Source organism: Canis lupus, chromosome 4, assembly GCF_011100685.1.
Source record: "Canis lupus familiaris isolate Mischka breed German Shepherd chromosome 4, alternate assembly UU_Cfam_GSD_1.0, whole genome shotgun sequence".
NCBI lineage: Eukaryota > Metazoa > Chordata > Mammalia > Carnivora > Canidae > Canis > Canis lupus.
The window spans coordinates 58,838,319-58,854,735 of NC_049225.1; the positions used below are offsets into that span (position 1 = coordinate 58,838,319).

A 16,417-nucleotide genomic window follows, 5' to 3' on the forward strand; every position below is an offset into this window, starting at 1 on the left:
ATTGGCAATGGAGACAACTGACTGTCATCATCACAGTGGAGCCACAGGACCCCAGGGCCTCCCAATATGATGGAAAAAGTACAAAATATCACCTATGTGGTATGCTTGCCAACTATGCTTACCTGAATCTAAACATGAGGAAGCAGTCATCAAAGTCCACAATGTGGACATTCTCTTTTTTTTCTTAAGATTTTATTTATTTATTTATTTATTTATTTATTTATTTATTTATGAGACACACACACAAAGAGAGGCAGAGACATAGAGGAAGAAGCAGGCTCCCCTCAGGGAACCTGCGATGTGACTCAATCCTTGGACCCCAGGATCACGACCTGAGCCAAAGGCAGATGCATAACCATCCTGCCACTCAGGTGCTTCCAGTGTGGGACATTTCTATAGGACATTTGGCCTGGATCCTTCCCCAAAAGCCAATGTCATGGAAAACCAAAAAATGTGGATATTCACAAGGCTGCTCAATTTGTCAACATACAGAATAACACCCAGTGCTCATCCCATCAAGTGCCCCCGCTCAGTGCCTGCCACCCAGTCACCCCCACCCCCCGCCCACCTCCCCTTCTACCACCCCTAGTTCGTTTCCCAAAGTTAGGAGTCTCTCATGTTCTGTCTCCCTTTCTGATATTTCCCACTTATTTTTTCTCCTTTCCACTTTATTCCCTTTCGTTATTTTTTATATTCCCCAAATGCATGAGACCATATAATGTTTGTCCTTCTCTGACTGACTTCTTTCACTCAGCATAATACCCTCCAGTTCCATCCACATCGAAGCAAATGGTGGGTATTTGTCGTTTCTAATGGCTGAGCAATATTGTATACATAGACCACATCTTCTTTATCCATTCATCTTTCGATGGACACCGAGGCTCCTTCCACAGTTTGGCTATTGTGGACATTGCTGCTAGAAACATCGGGGTGCAGGTGTCCCGGCGTTTCATTGCATCTGTATCTTTGGGGTAAAGCCCCAGCAGTGCAATTGCTGGGTCGTAGGGCAGGCCTATTTTTAACTCTTTGAGGAACCTCCACACAGTCTTCCAGAGTGGCTGCACCAGTTCACATTCCCACCAACAGTGCAAGAGGGTTCCCTTTTCTCCGCATCCTCTCCAACATTTGTGGTTTCCTGCCTTGTTAATTTTCCCCATTCTCACTGGTGTGAGGTGGTATCTCATTGTGGTTTTGATTTGTATTTCCCTGATGGCAAGTGATGCGGAGCATTTTCTCATGTGCGTGTTGGCCATGTCTAGGTCTTCCTCTGTGAGATTTCTGTTCATGTCTTTTGCCCATTTCATGATTGGATTGTTTATTTCTTTGGTGTTGAGTTTAATAAGTTCTTTATAGATCTTGGAAACTAGCCCTTTATCTGATATGTCATTTGCAAATATCTTCTCCCATTCTGTAGGTTGTCTTTGAGTTTTGTTGACTGTATCCTTTGCTGTGCAAAAGCTTCTTATCTTGATGAAGTCCCAATAGTTCATTTTTGCTTTTGTTTCTTTTGCCTTCGTGGATGTATCTTGCAAGAAGTTACTGTGGCCGAGTTCAAAAAGGGTGTTGCCTGTGTTCTCTTCTAGGATTTTGATGGAATCTTGTCTCACATTTAGATCTTTCATCCGTTTTCAGCAAGAGAAAAAACAAGAACCATATGATCCTTTCAATAGATGCAGAGAAAGCATTTGACAAAATACTGAATCTCATAGTCTTAAAAGAGATATGCTGAGGGAGTTAAGGTTGAAGTATTATGATTTCTGCAATTGACTTTCAAGTGGTTCTGAAAAAGAATGCACGTGTGTGTACGGATGAATACGTACATTCATACACATACATATTTATGTAATGCAGGTAGGACCAAAAGTTAACAATTGGCATATTTATTTGAAAGATATATGGATGTTAATTATACCGATTTTTTGGTTGTTTCTGTGGGCTTCAAATTTTTCAAAATAAAAAAAGCAAAGTATTAAAAAAATAACAGAAATAATCATTTAAAAATAAAAATAAATACATTTTTTAAAGTAACTTGTTTTCTCCCTCTGTCTCCTCTTTTCCTACTCAGGTACACTGTCAGCTTCTTATTAATTACCACCCAACTGGGATTCTGCAGCGTTTATTTTATGTTTATGGCAGACAACTTACAACAGGTAAAGAGGATTCTTCTGGGTAGAGTGGGAGAAAAGCAGACATCCCACTGCTAGGACTGCATTAGCAAGAGTGTAGTGTTCAGATCTTGGGAGGAGTTGGTTTCATTTCTCATGCCTGATCAGACTACTTGGGAGTTCTCTCAGTCCTATAAATCACCTTTAAAAAATGTGTTTATTTATTTGAGAGAGAGTGAGAAAGCAAGCATAAGCAGGGGGAGGAGCAGAAAGACAGGGAGAAGCAGACTCCCCACTGAGCAGAGAGCCTCAAGTCGGGGATCCATCCCAGGACTCTGGGATCATGACCTGAGCCAAACAAAGGTGCCCCCAAAATAACTTTTTAAGAGGATTATTGAGAAGCCAAAGCAACATCTGAGGAATATAGCCAAGATGAAGAGAGAAGCTTGTAATCATGTCCAATCAGAAACAACTGGGAATTTTTAGCCTGAAAAGTGTTGGTGAGATTCACTTCAGGTATCTCAGGGTTGTCACAGTGAAGATGACTAATTAAATGTAGGACAAACAAGCTGCAATCCATGAGGCATAACGAATCAATCACAGTGTTCTTTCTTGGCTTCATGGAATAGAGGGAGCATAATTGGTTTTGTGCATTCAAACAGCCAGAACTATGGCAACTGTTGTAGTTGAAATATTCAAGCAGATAGATTTTGCTCAGTATTTGAGCTTTCTAACTTTTAGGGCTATCTAAAGTTAAAGAAGATATTCTTGTGTAATCAACTTCCATTCTCCGAGTATATGAGAAGAAACCATTTGACGAGGAGGAAGAGCTTGGGTTAAATGACAAAAAGAGATCTTAAGATTCTAAGGGTTTCCTTTTGTCAAAGTCATGGGCACTACAGTTGGGGTTACCAGATTTGGCAAATAAAAATATACGACACTCAGGTAAGTTGGATTTTCAGATACACAAGAATTTTTTTTTCTATGAGTATGTCCTATGGAATATTTGGGACATACTTTACTAAAAAGTTACTTGTTAATTATCTGAACTAGAAACTCATGTGGGTATTTTGTATTTAATCTGACAACTCTGACTATGCTGCCCCTCGTTATGTCTATGTCAGATGGTGGAAGAAGCCCATGTGACCTCCAACAACTGCCAGCCCAGGAAGATCCTGGCGCTGACCCCCATCCTGGACATCCGCTTCTACATGCTGACAATCCTGCCCTTCGTGGTCCTGTTGGTGTTTATCCAGAACCTCAGGATGCTGTCCATCTTCTCGACGCTGGCCAACATCACCACCCTGGGGAGCATGGCTCTGATCTTTGAGTATATCATAAAGGTCTGTGCCTGAAATTGACTGCAGAAGGGGTTCTAGATACTAACCAGGGGAAAGGTAGGATAGTATCATTACGGGCGGGTGAAGGTGAGAAAGGTGCCCTCCTCTGAGCAGCCTCTGCTAAGTGACATCTGTGAACACTTCTGCCCACAAGCCACAAAAGCTAGTCAACATCATCACCATCATCCTCATTGTCACACTGGATAGCAGTGAGTCAGCTGACAGTGAATACCTTCTGTGACGCAGGCATGGTGCAAAGCACTGGGATTCAGTGGTAGGTGAAACTGGTGGTGTATCTGCTCTCATGAAAGTCACATCCATTCGGGAGGATATACCTCACTAAAAACCAACAAAAATTACAATGGTGGTAGGTTGACAAGGGATACACGTATGATAAAGACATTTTATTTACTTGGAGTCAAGTTCTTAACATATATGAACTCACTGAATCTTTACAGTGATACTATTTTATATATTTTATGTTTTGTAAGTACTACCCTTATCCTCAGTCTACAGACAAGGAAACTGATCAACAGAAAAATTTGCCTCCCAGGCCCATTCTTTGCCATTATCACCACCCTGAAATTCTACCATTATAGCTTCATTTCTTTGAATCTGAAAATCTTAGTTTCCTATTGCTGATGTAGAAAATTATCACAAATCTAGCCATTTAAAGTAACACAAATTTATCTTACATTTCTGGGTGTCTCACTGGGATAAAGTCGAGGTGCCAGCAGGGCTGGGTGTCTTTCTGGAAGCTTATGGGGAGAATCTGTTTTCTTGCCTGCTCCAACTTCTAGATGCCACCTGCATGCCTTGGCTTATGGTCCCCTTCCATCTCCAAAGTCAGCAATATAAGGCTCACCCTTCCATTGAGATGCCACCCTCTCTCTAGTTCTTTCTTTCAATTCCCTCTTCCACTTTTAAAGACCCTTGTTATTACATTGGACCCACCCAGGTAACCCAGGATAGTCTCCTTATTTTAAGGTCTGCTGATCAGCAACCTTAATTCAGGCTGAAAACTTAATTCTCCCTTGCCATATAACATAACATATTCACAGATTCCAGGGACTAGGACATGGATATCTTTGGAAAAGAGCCATTATTCCGCCCACCACAGGAAGTCTCTTAAATTAATCATCCTCTCTGCATGCACACCAGCTACTAGACTGTAGGACTCTGGGGGAAGTGATGAGAAAGAGGCTTTGGAGAATGAGAAGACAGGAGACCTGAATTCTCACTCAGGCTGTGCCACTAACTTGCAGAGAAGCCTTGGGCAACTCCCTTCTCCTCCCTGGGTCCCACTTCTCCCACATGTAAAGATGTGGGAAATCACAATGTGGTAAATACATTCAATGCATTCCTTAAGAGGGAATGAACTCCTGATCCACACTACAATATGGTTGAAGCTTAAAAACATTATGCTCAGAGAAATAAGCCAGTCACAAAAGGACAGGTATTATATCATTTCACTTATATGAGATAACGTGGGATAGTCAAATCCATGGAAATGTAGAATAGGGGTGACCAGGAGCTGGGTAATGAGTTATTCTTTCACAAATACAAAGCTTCGATTTGGGAGGATAAAAAAGCTCTGGAGCTGGGTGATGGTGAGGGTTGTACATCAGTGAAAATGCGCTCAACACCATTGAATTGTACACTTAAAAATGTTTAAAATGGTAAATTTTAGGCTATGTATAGTTTATATGTATATGTAATTAGGCTATGTATAATTTACCACAATAAATAAAGAACTTTAAAATTTTTTTAAAGATTTATTTATTTGAGAGAGAGAGAGAGAGAGAGAGAGAGGGAGAGCATGAGTGGGGGGAAGAGCAGAGGGAGACAGAGGGAAATTCTCAAGCAGACTCCCCACTGAGTGCTGAGCCCAATGATGGGATGGTGACAGGTCTCCATTGCAGGACCCTGAGATCATGACCTAAGCCAAAATCAAGAGTCAGATACTTAACTGATGGAGGCACCCAGGTGCCTCAAGAACTTTTTTAAAGGTAAGAAGGCTGATTTGGCTCTAGCTATCTCACAGGTGCTCCTGATAGTGTCTCTGTTGATGGCAGATGTGGCCCAACTGTCTACCAGGCAAAGTTGGAGGATGACTCCTATGCCATGGCAAAACCAATGCCCTTCTTCTACTCCCTTTCAGGAGATTCCAGATCCCAGTAGCCTCCCCTTGATGGCGAGCTGGAAGACATTCTTACTGTTCTTTGGTACAGCCATTTTCACATTTGAAGGCGTCGGTATGGTAAGATGGACATGAGGTTTGCAAGAATGGTCCCCGGTGCCCTCTGGGGAAGCTGGCCATTCCAGAAGTCTTAAAGTATTTATGAAAAGTGCATAAATACTTTTCATAATATGAAAAGTATTTATGATCTGCTCCTGCTGGAAGGGAAAATTAGGACCCATCCACTGGGTCACCAACCACTCCATGCACCACACTAAGCCTTGAAGCCTGAGTGCAAATATACTCATTAGCCCAGGCCGAGTAGGGCACTCCTGGCAATAGAGTGGAAGCAAATAGAAAGGAGTGTGGCCCTTCCTGACCCTGGGCCACCCAAAGAAAAAAGTTTGTACCCGTAGGGGAAACCTGATCCTTCATGAGGAGCCATGCTTCTGACTCTTCTTTCTCAATCTCCTTTCACTTTTAGGTTCTGCCTCTCAAAAATCAGATGAAGCATCCACAACACTTTTCTTTTGTGCTGTACTTGGGGATGTCCCTTGTCATCATCCTCTACATCTGCCTGGGGACACTGGGCTATATGAAGTTTGGGTCCAGTACCCAGGCCAGCATCACCCTCAACTTACCCAATTGCTGGTATGTCCTTGCCTGCCTGGGGTGATGCGAGGGGAGCAGAGTCCTGGGATCTGAGCCTTAGCGACAGAATGTGGCATTCCTTCGGGTTGTCACTAACACCATATATTAACTGCCAGTGTTCGTATGATGATAACAGGTAGGTTTGACAATCCAGGCATTGTGCATTATCTGGTTAAGCCCTCATAATAGCCCTATGAGTTAGCATGATTATTATGAAATCCATTCCCTAGATGAGGAAGTTGCTGTTTGGAGTGACCACATGGAACCTTCCCAGCTCACACTGTTTGTGATATTTGACACTGAATCTGTCTGACTCTATGGTTTAAAGACCCTAACACAGAATGATCTGGGAGTATTTAGGAAGCACAAATAGCAACAATAAAAAGTATAATTCCAGAATAATGCTTGAGGGTCCCACAGATGGACTATTAGTCAGGCCTCCAGTTCCAGAAATGGACCTAAGACACCATTGTTATGCCTCAGTTGGAATTTAGTTTGGGGTTCTTACACTTGATCATTCATCTACTCATCCATTCATTCATCCAGGTAACATTTTTGGGGCTGGCACACAGCATTCACCGAGTGTTGTCCATTATCATTATTCTGGCAGTATACTGAGTGCATTGAGACTATGCAGTCAGTAGAGCCAAGTGTTGAAGAGCACAGGTTCTAAAGCTAAGTAAAGGGATTTGCATCCTGATTCTTATGTGACCTTGGACAAGCTACCTAATCCTGCAGACCTCATTTCCATTGTTGGTAAATGACAATACTAATGCCTATGTGTATAGGTTTGGTTATGCTCCAGTCATAAACAACTCCAAAATCTCAATGGCTGAACACACACAAATGCTTAATCTATGCTCATGCTACATGCCCAGTATGGGGTGGCTAGGGCTCAGCTCTATACTATCCCCACTCAAGGACACAGAATGATAAGATGGCCATTCCCTCAAATGCTGCCATGGCAGAGAGTGCGGTGAATCAGGCCCTTCACCATGAAGCTGCTAAAGGTTCCCTGGGAAGTGACATGTATGTTCACCCAGCTTGTACTTCTTTGGTCAAAGCAAGTCCTATGGCCACATTTCACCCCAAAGGGCAAGGGAGTGATTGTGAGGATTAACTGGTTTTATATATATATATATATATATATATATATATATATATATAGTTTTATATATTATATATATATATATATATAAAGATATATATATATATATCTTTAAAAAGTGTCTGACACAGGGGTGCCTGGGTGACTCAGTTGGTTAAGCATCTACCTCTTGATCTCAACTCAGGTCTTGATCTCAAGGTCATGCATGACTTCAAGCCCCACGTTGGGCTCCATTTTGGATGTAGAGACTACTTAGAAAAGAAAAGTGCCTGGCACATAGTAAATACTAGCCAAGTATTAGCTATTGCCATTGTTATATCTCCCCACAGCCTGTTCCTTCAGAGGTGAGTAGAATGGTAGGGCATTCATTTCCCACAAGGCCACAGCTAATAAAATGAGAAAAATACCACCAGCCCCACCTACCTCATTGTGTTGTGATAATGACTAGGTGGGGTAATAATGTGATTTCTTTAAAGTCAAGATAATCATTCTAATATGTTATTTCTATTCTGGGCCATTCAGGCTGCCACTGGCTACCCTGGACAGGGCACTTTCCTTGTGTGGGCCTCAGCTAGAAAACAGGCATCAGGTGCCATGAGAACTTCACATCTGCTCTGAACCGGGCTGGCCATCAGATTCCCCAGAGGAGTCTTAGACAAATACCTCTTCCCATTAAGAAAAGGACCAACAACCCAAGAAAAAAATGGGCATGTGCACACAGTTCACAGGCGAATTTTTAAAATGGCATTTTATATGTTTGAGAAGATAGAAATGCCAGAAAAAAACAGAATGGCAAAGACTAGCATACATTCACACATTGTGTTTTGACAAGGATATGGGGAAGCAAGCATTCCAATACGCCAGGACAACAAAGGGGCAATATGTTAATAGCTATCCAAAATTGAAATCACATATACTTTTAGCCAGCATTTTCACCTCTCATGATGTATACTAAATGTGCATAGATATGTCTGTAGCAGGATATATTTTGCAGCATTGTTTACTAGTGAAAGACTAGTAAATATCCATTAGCTGGAGACTGGGCCAAAAACATTATAGTGATCTATGTTATTAGAATACCAAGCATCTATTAAATAGAAGAGCCAAGTCTATGTGTACTTACGGAAAACAATCTCCAATATATATTTAATGAACAAAAACGGAGCTCAGTGGTGTGCAGAGGATGCTACCGTGTGTGTGTATAGGTATACCTACATCAGGTATAAGCTTTTATGTGCACTGATTATTTCTGAAAGGGCTACAAGAAAACTGTTAGAGGAACTGCCTATGGAAAGAAGAACTGGAGGCTGGAGATCGAGTGTGGAAGGGAAGCTTTTTACTATATGACTTTTGAACTAGCAATTTTACTCTATACAAATATACCTTTTTAAGAAAGTAAAAGAATTAAAGGCACAGACACCTGAGCCACAGGCCTATTGAATCAGAATTTTCAGGAATGTGCACTTTTAATGAGCTTCCCAGACGGCTCTGATGGCAGGTCAGGCCTGAGCCAGTTCTGTAACTGGGTGACAGGTACCAGCTTCTGAGCAATGAGTGAGTCCTGAATGGCCCTGTCTGGAAGTTACATCAAATGTCATGTCCTATCCATCTGTCTGCAGGCTGTACCAGTCGGTCAAGCTGATGTACTCCATTGGCATCTTCTTCACCTACGCCCTCCAGTTCCACGTCCCAGCTGAGATCATCATCCCCTTCGTCATCTCCCAGGTGTCAGAGAGCTGGACACTGTTAATAGACCTGTCTGTCCGCACAGCCTTGGTCTGTCTGACCTGTGAGTAGAATATAAGGGCACTCTTTGCCCAAAGCTGTGGCTGTGAGTCACATTGGCGTCTACTCCAGTATCCTTGACTCTGCCACTTACCTTCTTTGTGACCTTGAACAAGATAGTTCACCTCCCTGCACCTCAACTTTCCACCTGAAAAGGGGGCTTAACAGAACGATCACATGTTGCAATCGTCTCTACTGTCCTCACATGGAAAGTATCCATTGGCTGGTTTATGGGAGAAAGAAGTAGCATTCATTCACTCACACTCCTATGTTCCTGCTAGAGGCCAGGCACCATACTGACATTGCCTTATACTCGTGACAGCCTAGCAACATAATGTTACCAACTGGAGGAACTATGGCCTAGAGAATTTAAGTAACACACTCAAATCATACAGCTGCTAAGTGACAGAGCTGGGATTTGAACACAGGTTCTATAGCATCTAAGCCTGCCTGTCTTCTTCTATCATGTGCCATATTCCTTCCTATTATAAATTAAGATCAAGTCCCTTATCATAAAGTGGCATTGAACTATAGGAGCAAACAAGGGGCTGATTGTTAGTCTTGGAGATCAGTTTTTGGGTGCAATATTTACTCTTCTCCTCCTTCCATCTTCCTCTCTTAATGCTTCCTTCCATTCATTGGTTCACTCATTCATTCTACATTAGGCACTGTTGTAGATGTTTGGGAAACATCATGAGCGGGGCTGGGGAATTTTTTTCTCTGAAGCAAATCAGAAATGGTGCCCCATGAGGAAAGGGGGAAAATCTAGGGATGTTTTGCTTGGAGAAACGAAGGCTTGGGAACTTCTATATCTGTCCTGAAACACCTGTGAGGTAACACACAAGAGAGAGAGAATTTGGTTTTAGAGACTCTTAGTTTAAAGTTGAGGAAATGCAGTTTCAGTTCAGAGTCAGAAGAAACTGTAATTCTTGGAGGCTTCCAGAAGAAGAACATGCTTTCAGATGTTCACATAGATGGAGTTCTAGAAGCAGAAGCAGCACATTTGATGGTTTAAGAGATCACAGAGTTTCCAGTCTGTACCAAGACATTAGGGACCTGTGGCTCTATTGTTCTGAGATCATTCCTAATAGGAAGGGTCTAAGTTGAGAAAAACTGAGTAGTTCAGGCCACTTAAGATCAGGGAAGGCAGTGTTAGACAGAGCTGACCATCTAACGACATGCCCTGCTTCTATTATATGTGGTATGACCACTTCCTCCTCCTTCTTATGTCAATTCCATTATCCTTCATTCATTCAACAGTCATTTGTTGAGCACCTACTGTGTGCCTGACATTGTGCTAGGCACTAGGGATACAATAATGAATAATAAAGAAGACATGCTGAGTAAGAAATATATGCAAAGAAATAACTATAGCACATTGTGATGAATGTTATGATGGTACATAATGATGTACCACCATATGATGGTTAAGATAAGAAGAGGGTTCTCTAAGAGTACATAAGAAGGTCCTATATTTTAGCCTAGGTCAGGTCAGGGAGTCCTCTCCAGTGGAGTGATATTTCAGTTGAGATCTAAGAGACAAGTAGGAAGTAGATGGAGGAGCAAAGAAGGTACCATATGTAGGCAGCAGGCTGTGCACAGATCTGAGACAAGTACTTATGTACCGGCCTCTTTGGAAAACTAAAAGTGGGGAGTGATAAGATCTGAAGCCAGAAGACCTGGCAGGGAGTCATCAGAGACCTTGTGCTAAAGGAGATCGGCAATGGAGGGCTATGGAAGGTCTATGAGCATGATCTTTCTAGAGAGTTCCTCCAGCCTACCTTGCATTATAGCTTTCCTTTACATTATTTTCTCTGTCCTGTCAGTATGGGCTCTCTTGGAGAACAGACACTGATTCCTCTCTGTGGCCTCCTCTAAGTAAACAATTTATTAAATATCTGAGAAGGGAAAGCTGTGGACATGACCATCCCATCAGAGGGATGATGAATTCTCAACTGTGAGAGTCGATGAGTCTCATTATCTGACTGGATGTTGCAGCAATTTCAGAAAGAAGTGAGGTTTTCTTCAAATCCAGCAGGCTAGTATGAGTGCTTTCCAAGACAGTTTTTCCCCTAATTTGTTCATAGGAAAATCATACAGTTGTGCAAAGTGAAATCACATAATTGCTATATTTATTCATTCATACATTATTGAAATTGGACCCCCATGGAAAATTCATGTTTATGTTCATCATAGGTATAAACAATGGAGATTTAAGAAGACCCCGTTTTAGAAAAGGTGGGGAGAGAGCAGCCTATTGCTGTGTTTATGTTTTATGCTTTTAATTACCAGGATCATTCTAGGAGTAGGAAAACAAGTAGTCGAGATTCTGACAATGACAAAGCCATCTCACTTTTAATTCATTCTTGCTTCTCGACAGTAGCTATATTTTGTAGAGTAGTAAAAATTCACAGTAGATTCAGTGTCTGATTAAGAGCCAGACATTTATTGAGCACCTAGAAGAAAGAGCCTTAGACAGGCATTTCGATGGATTCTCATCAAGAGAATATGTGACCTCGGCCATATCCCATTCCCTCGAGGGCTCTAGATGCCCCCACCTCTTTAATAAGAAGATGATGATAATAGATAGATGACAGAGGAGCCTTTAAAATAACTATTATATTTGAAAAACCCAATAGATAGAAGGAAAGCATCCATACTGGCCATTAAAATAGAGCTGGGAGTCCAGAACCACAGTGCCTGACCTCCTGCTCACATCTGCAATGAAACTCTTTCCCACCTTTCCAAAATAGTCTGTCAGGCATCTATGGGATTATAAGGCTCCAAAGAAATAGTTTGTTTCTGAGCTTCCTTCTTGCAGGAACCATCAATGATTCTAAATTTCTTCTATTTCTGCAGGTGTCTCAGCCATCCTCATCCCCCGCCTGGACCTGGTCATCTCCTTTGTGGGCTCAGTGAGCAGCAGTGCCCTGGCCCTCATCATCCCGCCCCTCCTGGAGCTCATCACCTTTTATCCTGAAGACATGAGCTGTGTCACCATTGCAAAAGACATCATGATCAGCATCCTGGGCCTTTTAGGGTGTGTATTTGGAACATACCAAGCCCTCTATGAGTTGATCCAACCCATCAACCATTCCATAGCCAACTCCACAGGTGTCTATGCATAATTATCTATTTTTATCCTAGTAGCTCTCCCTCCCATCCCCAACTTGACTTCCATTGTGGATGTTATATACATTCATCAAATCCCAACATTTCTATATTAATTAGCGACTTCTTTATCTTTCCAAGAAAAATGTACATGACACAAGTCAGTACTCATATCTCTCAGGCTATGCCTTTTTTGGTTTTGGATGTCTTCAGAGGTCTTTTGCACCTATGAACCGAAACCACATTCAATTATTTGTATCATCTCCCTCATTTACTGGGAAGAGGACTGCCATTCGCCCATGGAATCCCTGGAAACAGACCAAGCACAAATGTAAATGCAAAAGCAATTGTTTTCTCTATTCTGCAGTTGCTTCCCTTAAAGCATAAGATTTAGGGAAGTGTGTGTTGGGGAAAGGGCAGTGTTCTATTTGGATATTCTTCTAAGTGGGAGAATCACAGATGGAACAAAGAACTTAGTAGTAATTTTATCCGACCATTTGGCTCTGCCACTAATGTCCTATGGGATCTTGGGCAAGTTCTTCCTTCTCTCTGTCCCATCTATGAAATGCAGGACTAGACGAATCAGTTGTTAAGGGTTCATCTAGATCTAACATTCTGTAAGTGAAAAAATAGGTTAATTTGTCCTTCAACCACATGTGTGAAAATCAAAGTGATTGCCATCTAGCAAGCCATACTATTGCCCTGAAGATATGGACCTACTGGAAGTAGAGTAAGGGATACAAACATATTTCTTAGCAATCTGTCATTATGGTGATTTCCTACCTAGAAAGACATTACCTCTTTCTCTCCTTCTCTTTTCTCCCTCTGAAATTTTAAGGCCACTTAGAGCTATTTAGGCCAAAGAGTCTATGCAATTTGTGTGAGAGAGAAGGATTTCATCATGTGCAAGGACTACTGACCTACTTTAAAAAAAATTATACCTAGTTTTGGGAAGGGTTTTGAAAAACAGATAATCTTGTATTTTGCAGATGGGAATATACATTGTTATAGCTTTTCTGAGGGACAATTCTATAATACATAAGTTTTAAAATATGTGGCCCTCTGACCCACTAATCCTGGGAATTTATCCTAAGAATACTTTGTGTTTGCAAAAATTTATGTAAAAGGAGAGCTTATATTTTTATAATATTAAAAAGTTGGAAACACCTAACTTTTAACCTAATAGACACATTAGGTTAAATTATGACTCTTCCAAAATAAAATGGTATATGCCCCCCACCTATGGCAAAAATGCACCCATTGATATGCAAATATATTTGTGATTGATCAGTAGGTAAAGCTGGTTTATTAAGAACATTATGTGAACCTAAAGTAGACAAAGACGTTATGAGAAAATAAAGCTATAGATCAAAATCTTTCATGGACATACATGCAAAAATTGTAAAAAAAAAATTAGCAAATCAAATTCAACAGTATATTAAAAGGGTAATGTATTATGGCAGAATGGGATTTATTCTAGGAATATAGGGTTGGTTTAATATTTGAAATCAGTGTAGTTCATTCACCATTATTGATAAACTGAAATAGAAAAAATAATCATCTCAATAGACACAGAAAAGCATTTGGCAAAATCCAACATCTATTCCTAACATAAAACTCCTAGTGACTGGGCAGCCCGGGTGGCTCAGTGGTTTAGCGCTGCCTTCAGTCCAGGGCATGATCCTGGAGACCCAAGATCGAGTCCCATGTTGGGCTCCTTGCATGGAGCCTGCTTCTCCTTCTGCCTGTGTCTCTGCCTCTCTCTCTCTCTGTGTCTCATGAATAAATAACTCTTAAAAAAAAAAAACAAAAAACAAACTCCCACTCCCAGCAACTAGGAATAGAAGGAAACTTTCACAACCAGTACAAAGTGTCAATGAAAACCTACAACTAATGTCATGCTGGATGGAAAAAAACTCAGTGCTTTCTTTCCCTGTACGAAAGATCAGAAGCAAATCAGAGACGTCTACTCTCACCACTTCTATCTGATATTGTGCCGGATATCTAAACAATGACATAGGTCAAGAAAAAGAAATATATGGCATCCAGATCAGAAAGGAAGAAAGAACTGTCTTTATGAAGATGTCATTATACAAATATAGAAAAATCCAACAGAATCTAAGAAAAAGCTACTACAAATTGGTTTACAAAGCTTGAGGACACAGAGTCAATATACAAAATCCAACTGTATTTCTCTGTACTAGCTGAGAACAGTCAGAAATTCCAATTATAATTGCATCAAAAAAGATGAAATAATGGGGGAATAAATCTGATGAAAGACATGAAACACCTGTTAAAGACTATAATATATAATATTCATGAAGACTATAATATTTTTTAAGATTTTATTTATTTATTCATGAGAGACACAGAGAGAGAGAGGCAGAGCCATAGGCAGAGGGAGAAGCAAGCTCCATGCAGGGAGCCTGAAGTGGGAGTCAATCCCGGAACTTTGGGATCATTCCCTGGACCGAAGGCGGGCACTAATATTATTTTGCAGGCACTATTATATTTTGGTAAAAGAAATTAATACCTAAATAAATAGAGACATAAACCTTCTTTATGACTCAGAAGACTCTTTGTGGTTAAGATATCAGTTTTTACCACATTCAGCAGGCTTTTGTTTTGTTTTTTGTATAAATTGACCAACTGGTTCTAAAATTCATATGAAAATGTAAAGGACCTAGAAGAGCCAAAATATCTATGAAAAAGCAGAACAAAGGTGGGGGGCTAACACTGTCTGATTTCAAGATTTATAACAAAGCAATAGTAACCAAAACTGCATGGTGTTGGTGCCAAGACAGACAAGTAGATGAATAGACCAGAATAGCACCCAGAATAAACTCTCTCCGTATGTGGGCAACTGATTTTTGACAAAGGTTCAGAGGCAAAGTAGTTGGAAAAGGATTGCCTTTTCAAGAAATGGAGCTACACAAATTGGATATCAATATGCCCAAAAAAGGGACCTAGGTTCCATACTTTACATTGCATATATTAATCAACTCAAAATAGACCTATAAATCTTAGGCCTCAGTATAAAACCTGAAACTATAAAATTTTTAGGAGAAATCATAGGGGAAAAAATGTTGTGACCTTGGGTTAAGCAAAGATTTTCTTAGATACAATACCAAAAGCACAATCCATAAAAGAACAATTCAGTGCAGTAAGCTTCATCAAAATTAAAACTCTTACTCTTCAAAAGACACTGTTGAGAGGATGGAAGGAAAAGCCACAGTCTGAGAGAAAAATCTTTGCAAAGTTATGTGTATTGAAACTCTCATACCCAGAATACATGAAGAACTCTTAAAACCCAGTGATAAGAAAACATCCTTTTTTTTTTTAAAATAAGCAAAGGTTTGAATAACCCATTACCAAAGAAGATATATGGATGGTGAATAAGCATATGAGAATATGTTCAACACCATTAATAATTAGAGAAACCCAAATAAAAGCCATAATGAGATCCCACCATATAGCTAACATTTAAAAGATTGACATCACTAATGTTGGCAAATATGTAGAGGAACTCCAGCTCCCATAAAAGAAAAGGAAACATATACCTACAAAAGACTTATACATAAATGTTCATGGTAGCTTTACCATAGTAGAAAATGCAACACGTTCTGTAGGGACAGAAAGATTGTTGAAAGGTGAAGGAGTGGGTGAGTGAGTGGGAGGCATTACAAAGGGGCATGAGGAAACTTTTGGGCTTGATGGAGAATGTGTTCATAATTTTGATTGTGAGGGTGGCTTCCCAGGCGTGTATATATATTTTAAAACTTACCAATTATGTACTTTAGGTATACACCGTGTAATATTAACTATGCCTCAATACAGTTGTTAAAAAACAAAATGTGAAGCATGATTCCATTTAGGTTCTTTTTAAAAAAGAAGTCATTTGCATATACTCAAGCAATTTTGAAGGGTATACAGAACATAAAATGTTATAGGAATTTTCACAAGTTGGTTGAGTTAGAAATGAAATTTTATGTTTTTTTTTTTTCTGCCTGTGTTATTGTGTTTTTAGCAGTAACGTTGATTTTATAACTAAAGAAACTTCATGTGAGGGGAAAATTTGTGTGTGTGTGTGAGGGGGAAATTTAATGATTTGTTTCACTATAACAGAAACACAATTTTA

The 16,417-nt window shown here is 40.3% G+C and overlaps 1 protein-coding gene across 5 annotated transcripts in view; it reads left to right on the plus strand.

Moving 5' to 3' along the window:
• SLC36A3 (solute carrier family 36 member 3) overlaps positions 1 to 16,417 on the plus strand; it is a 47,952-nt gene that overhangs the window by 14,259 nt on the left and 17,276 nt on the right. For all 5 annotated transcript variants that reach the window (XM_038534980.1, XM_038534981.1, XM_038534979.1 and 2 more), the window contains 6 exons: positions 2,066 to 2,150; positions 3,230 to 3,448; positions 5,607 to 5,705; positions 6,109 to 6,275; positions 9,003 to 9,172; positions 12,028 to 12,208. In XM_038534980.1, the coding sequence (XP_038390908.1) occupies positions 2,066 to 2,150; positions 3,230 to 3,448; positions 5,607 to 5,705; positions 6,109 to 6,275; positions 9,003 to 9,172; positions 12,028 to 12,208 (921 nt within the window). The remainder of the gene's footprint in view (positions 1 to 2,065; positions 2,151 to 3,229; positions 3,449 to 5,606; positions 5,706 to 6,108; positions 6,276 to 9,002; positions 9,173 to 12,027; positions 12,209 to 16,417) is intronic.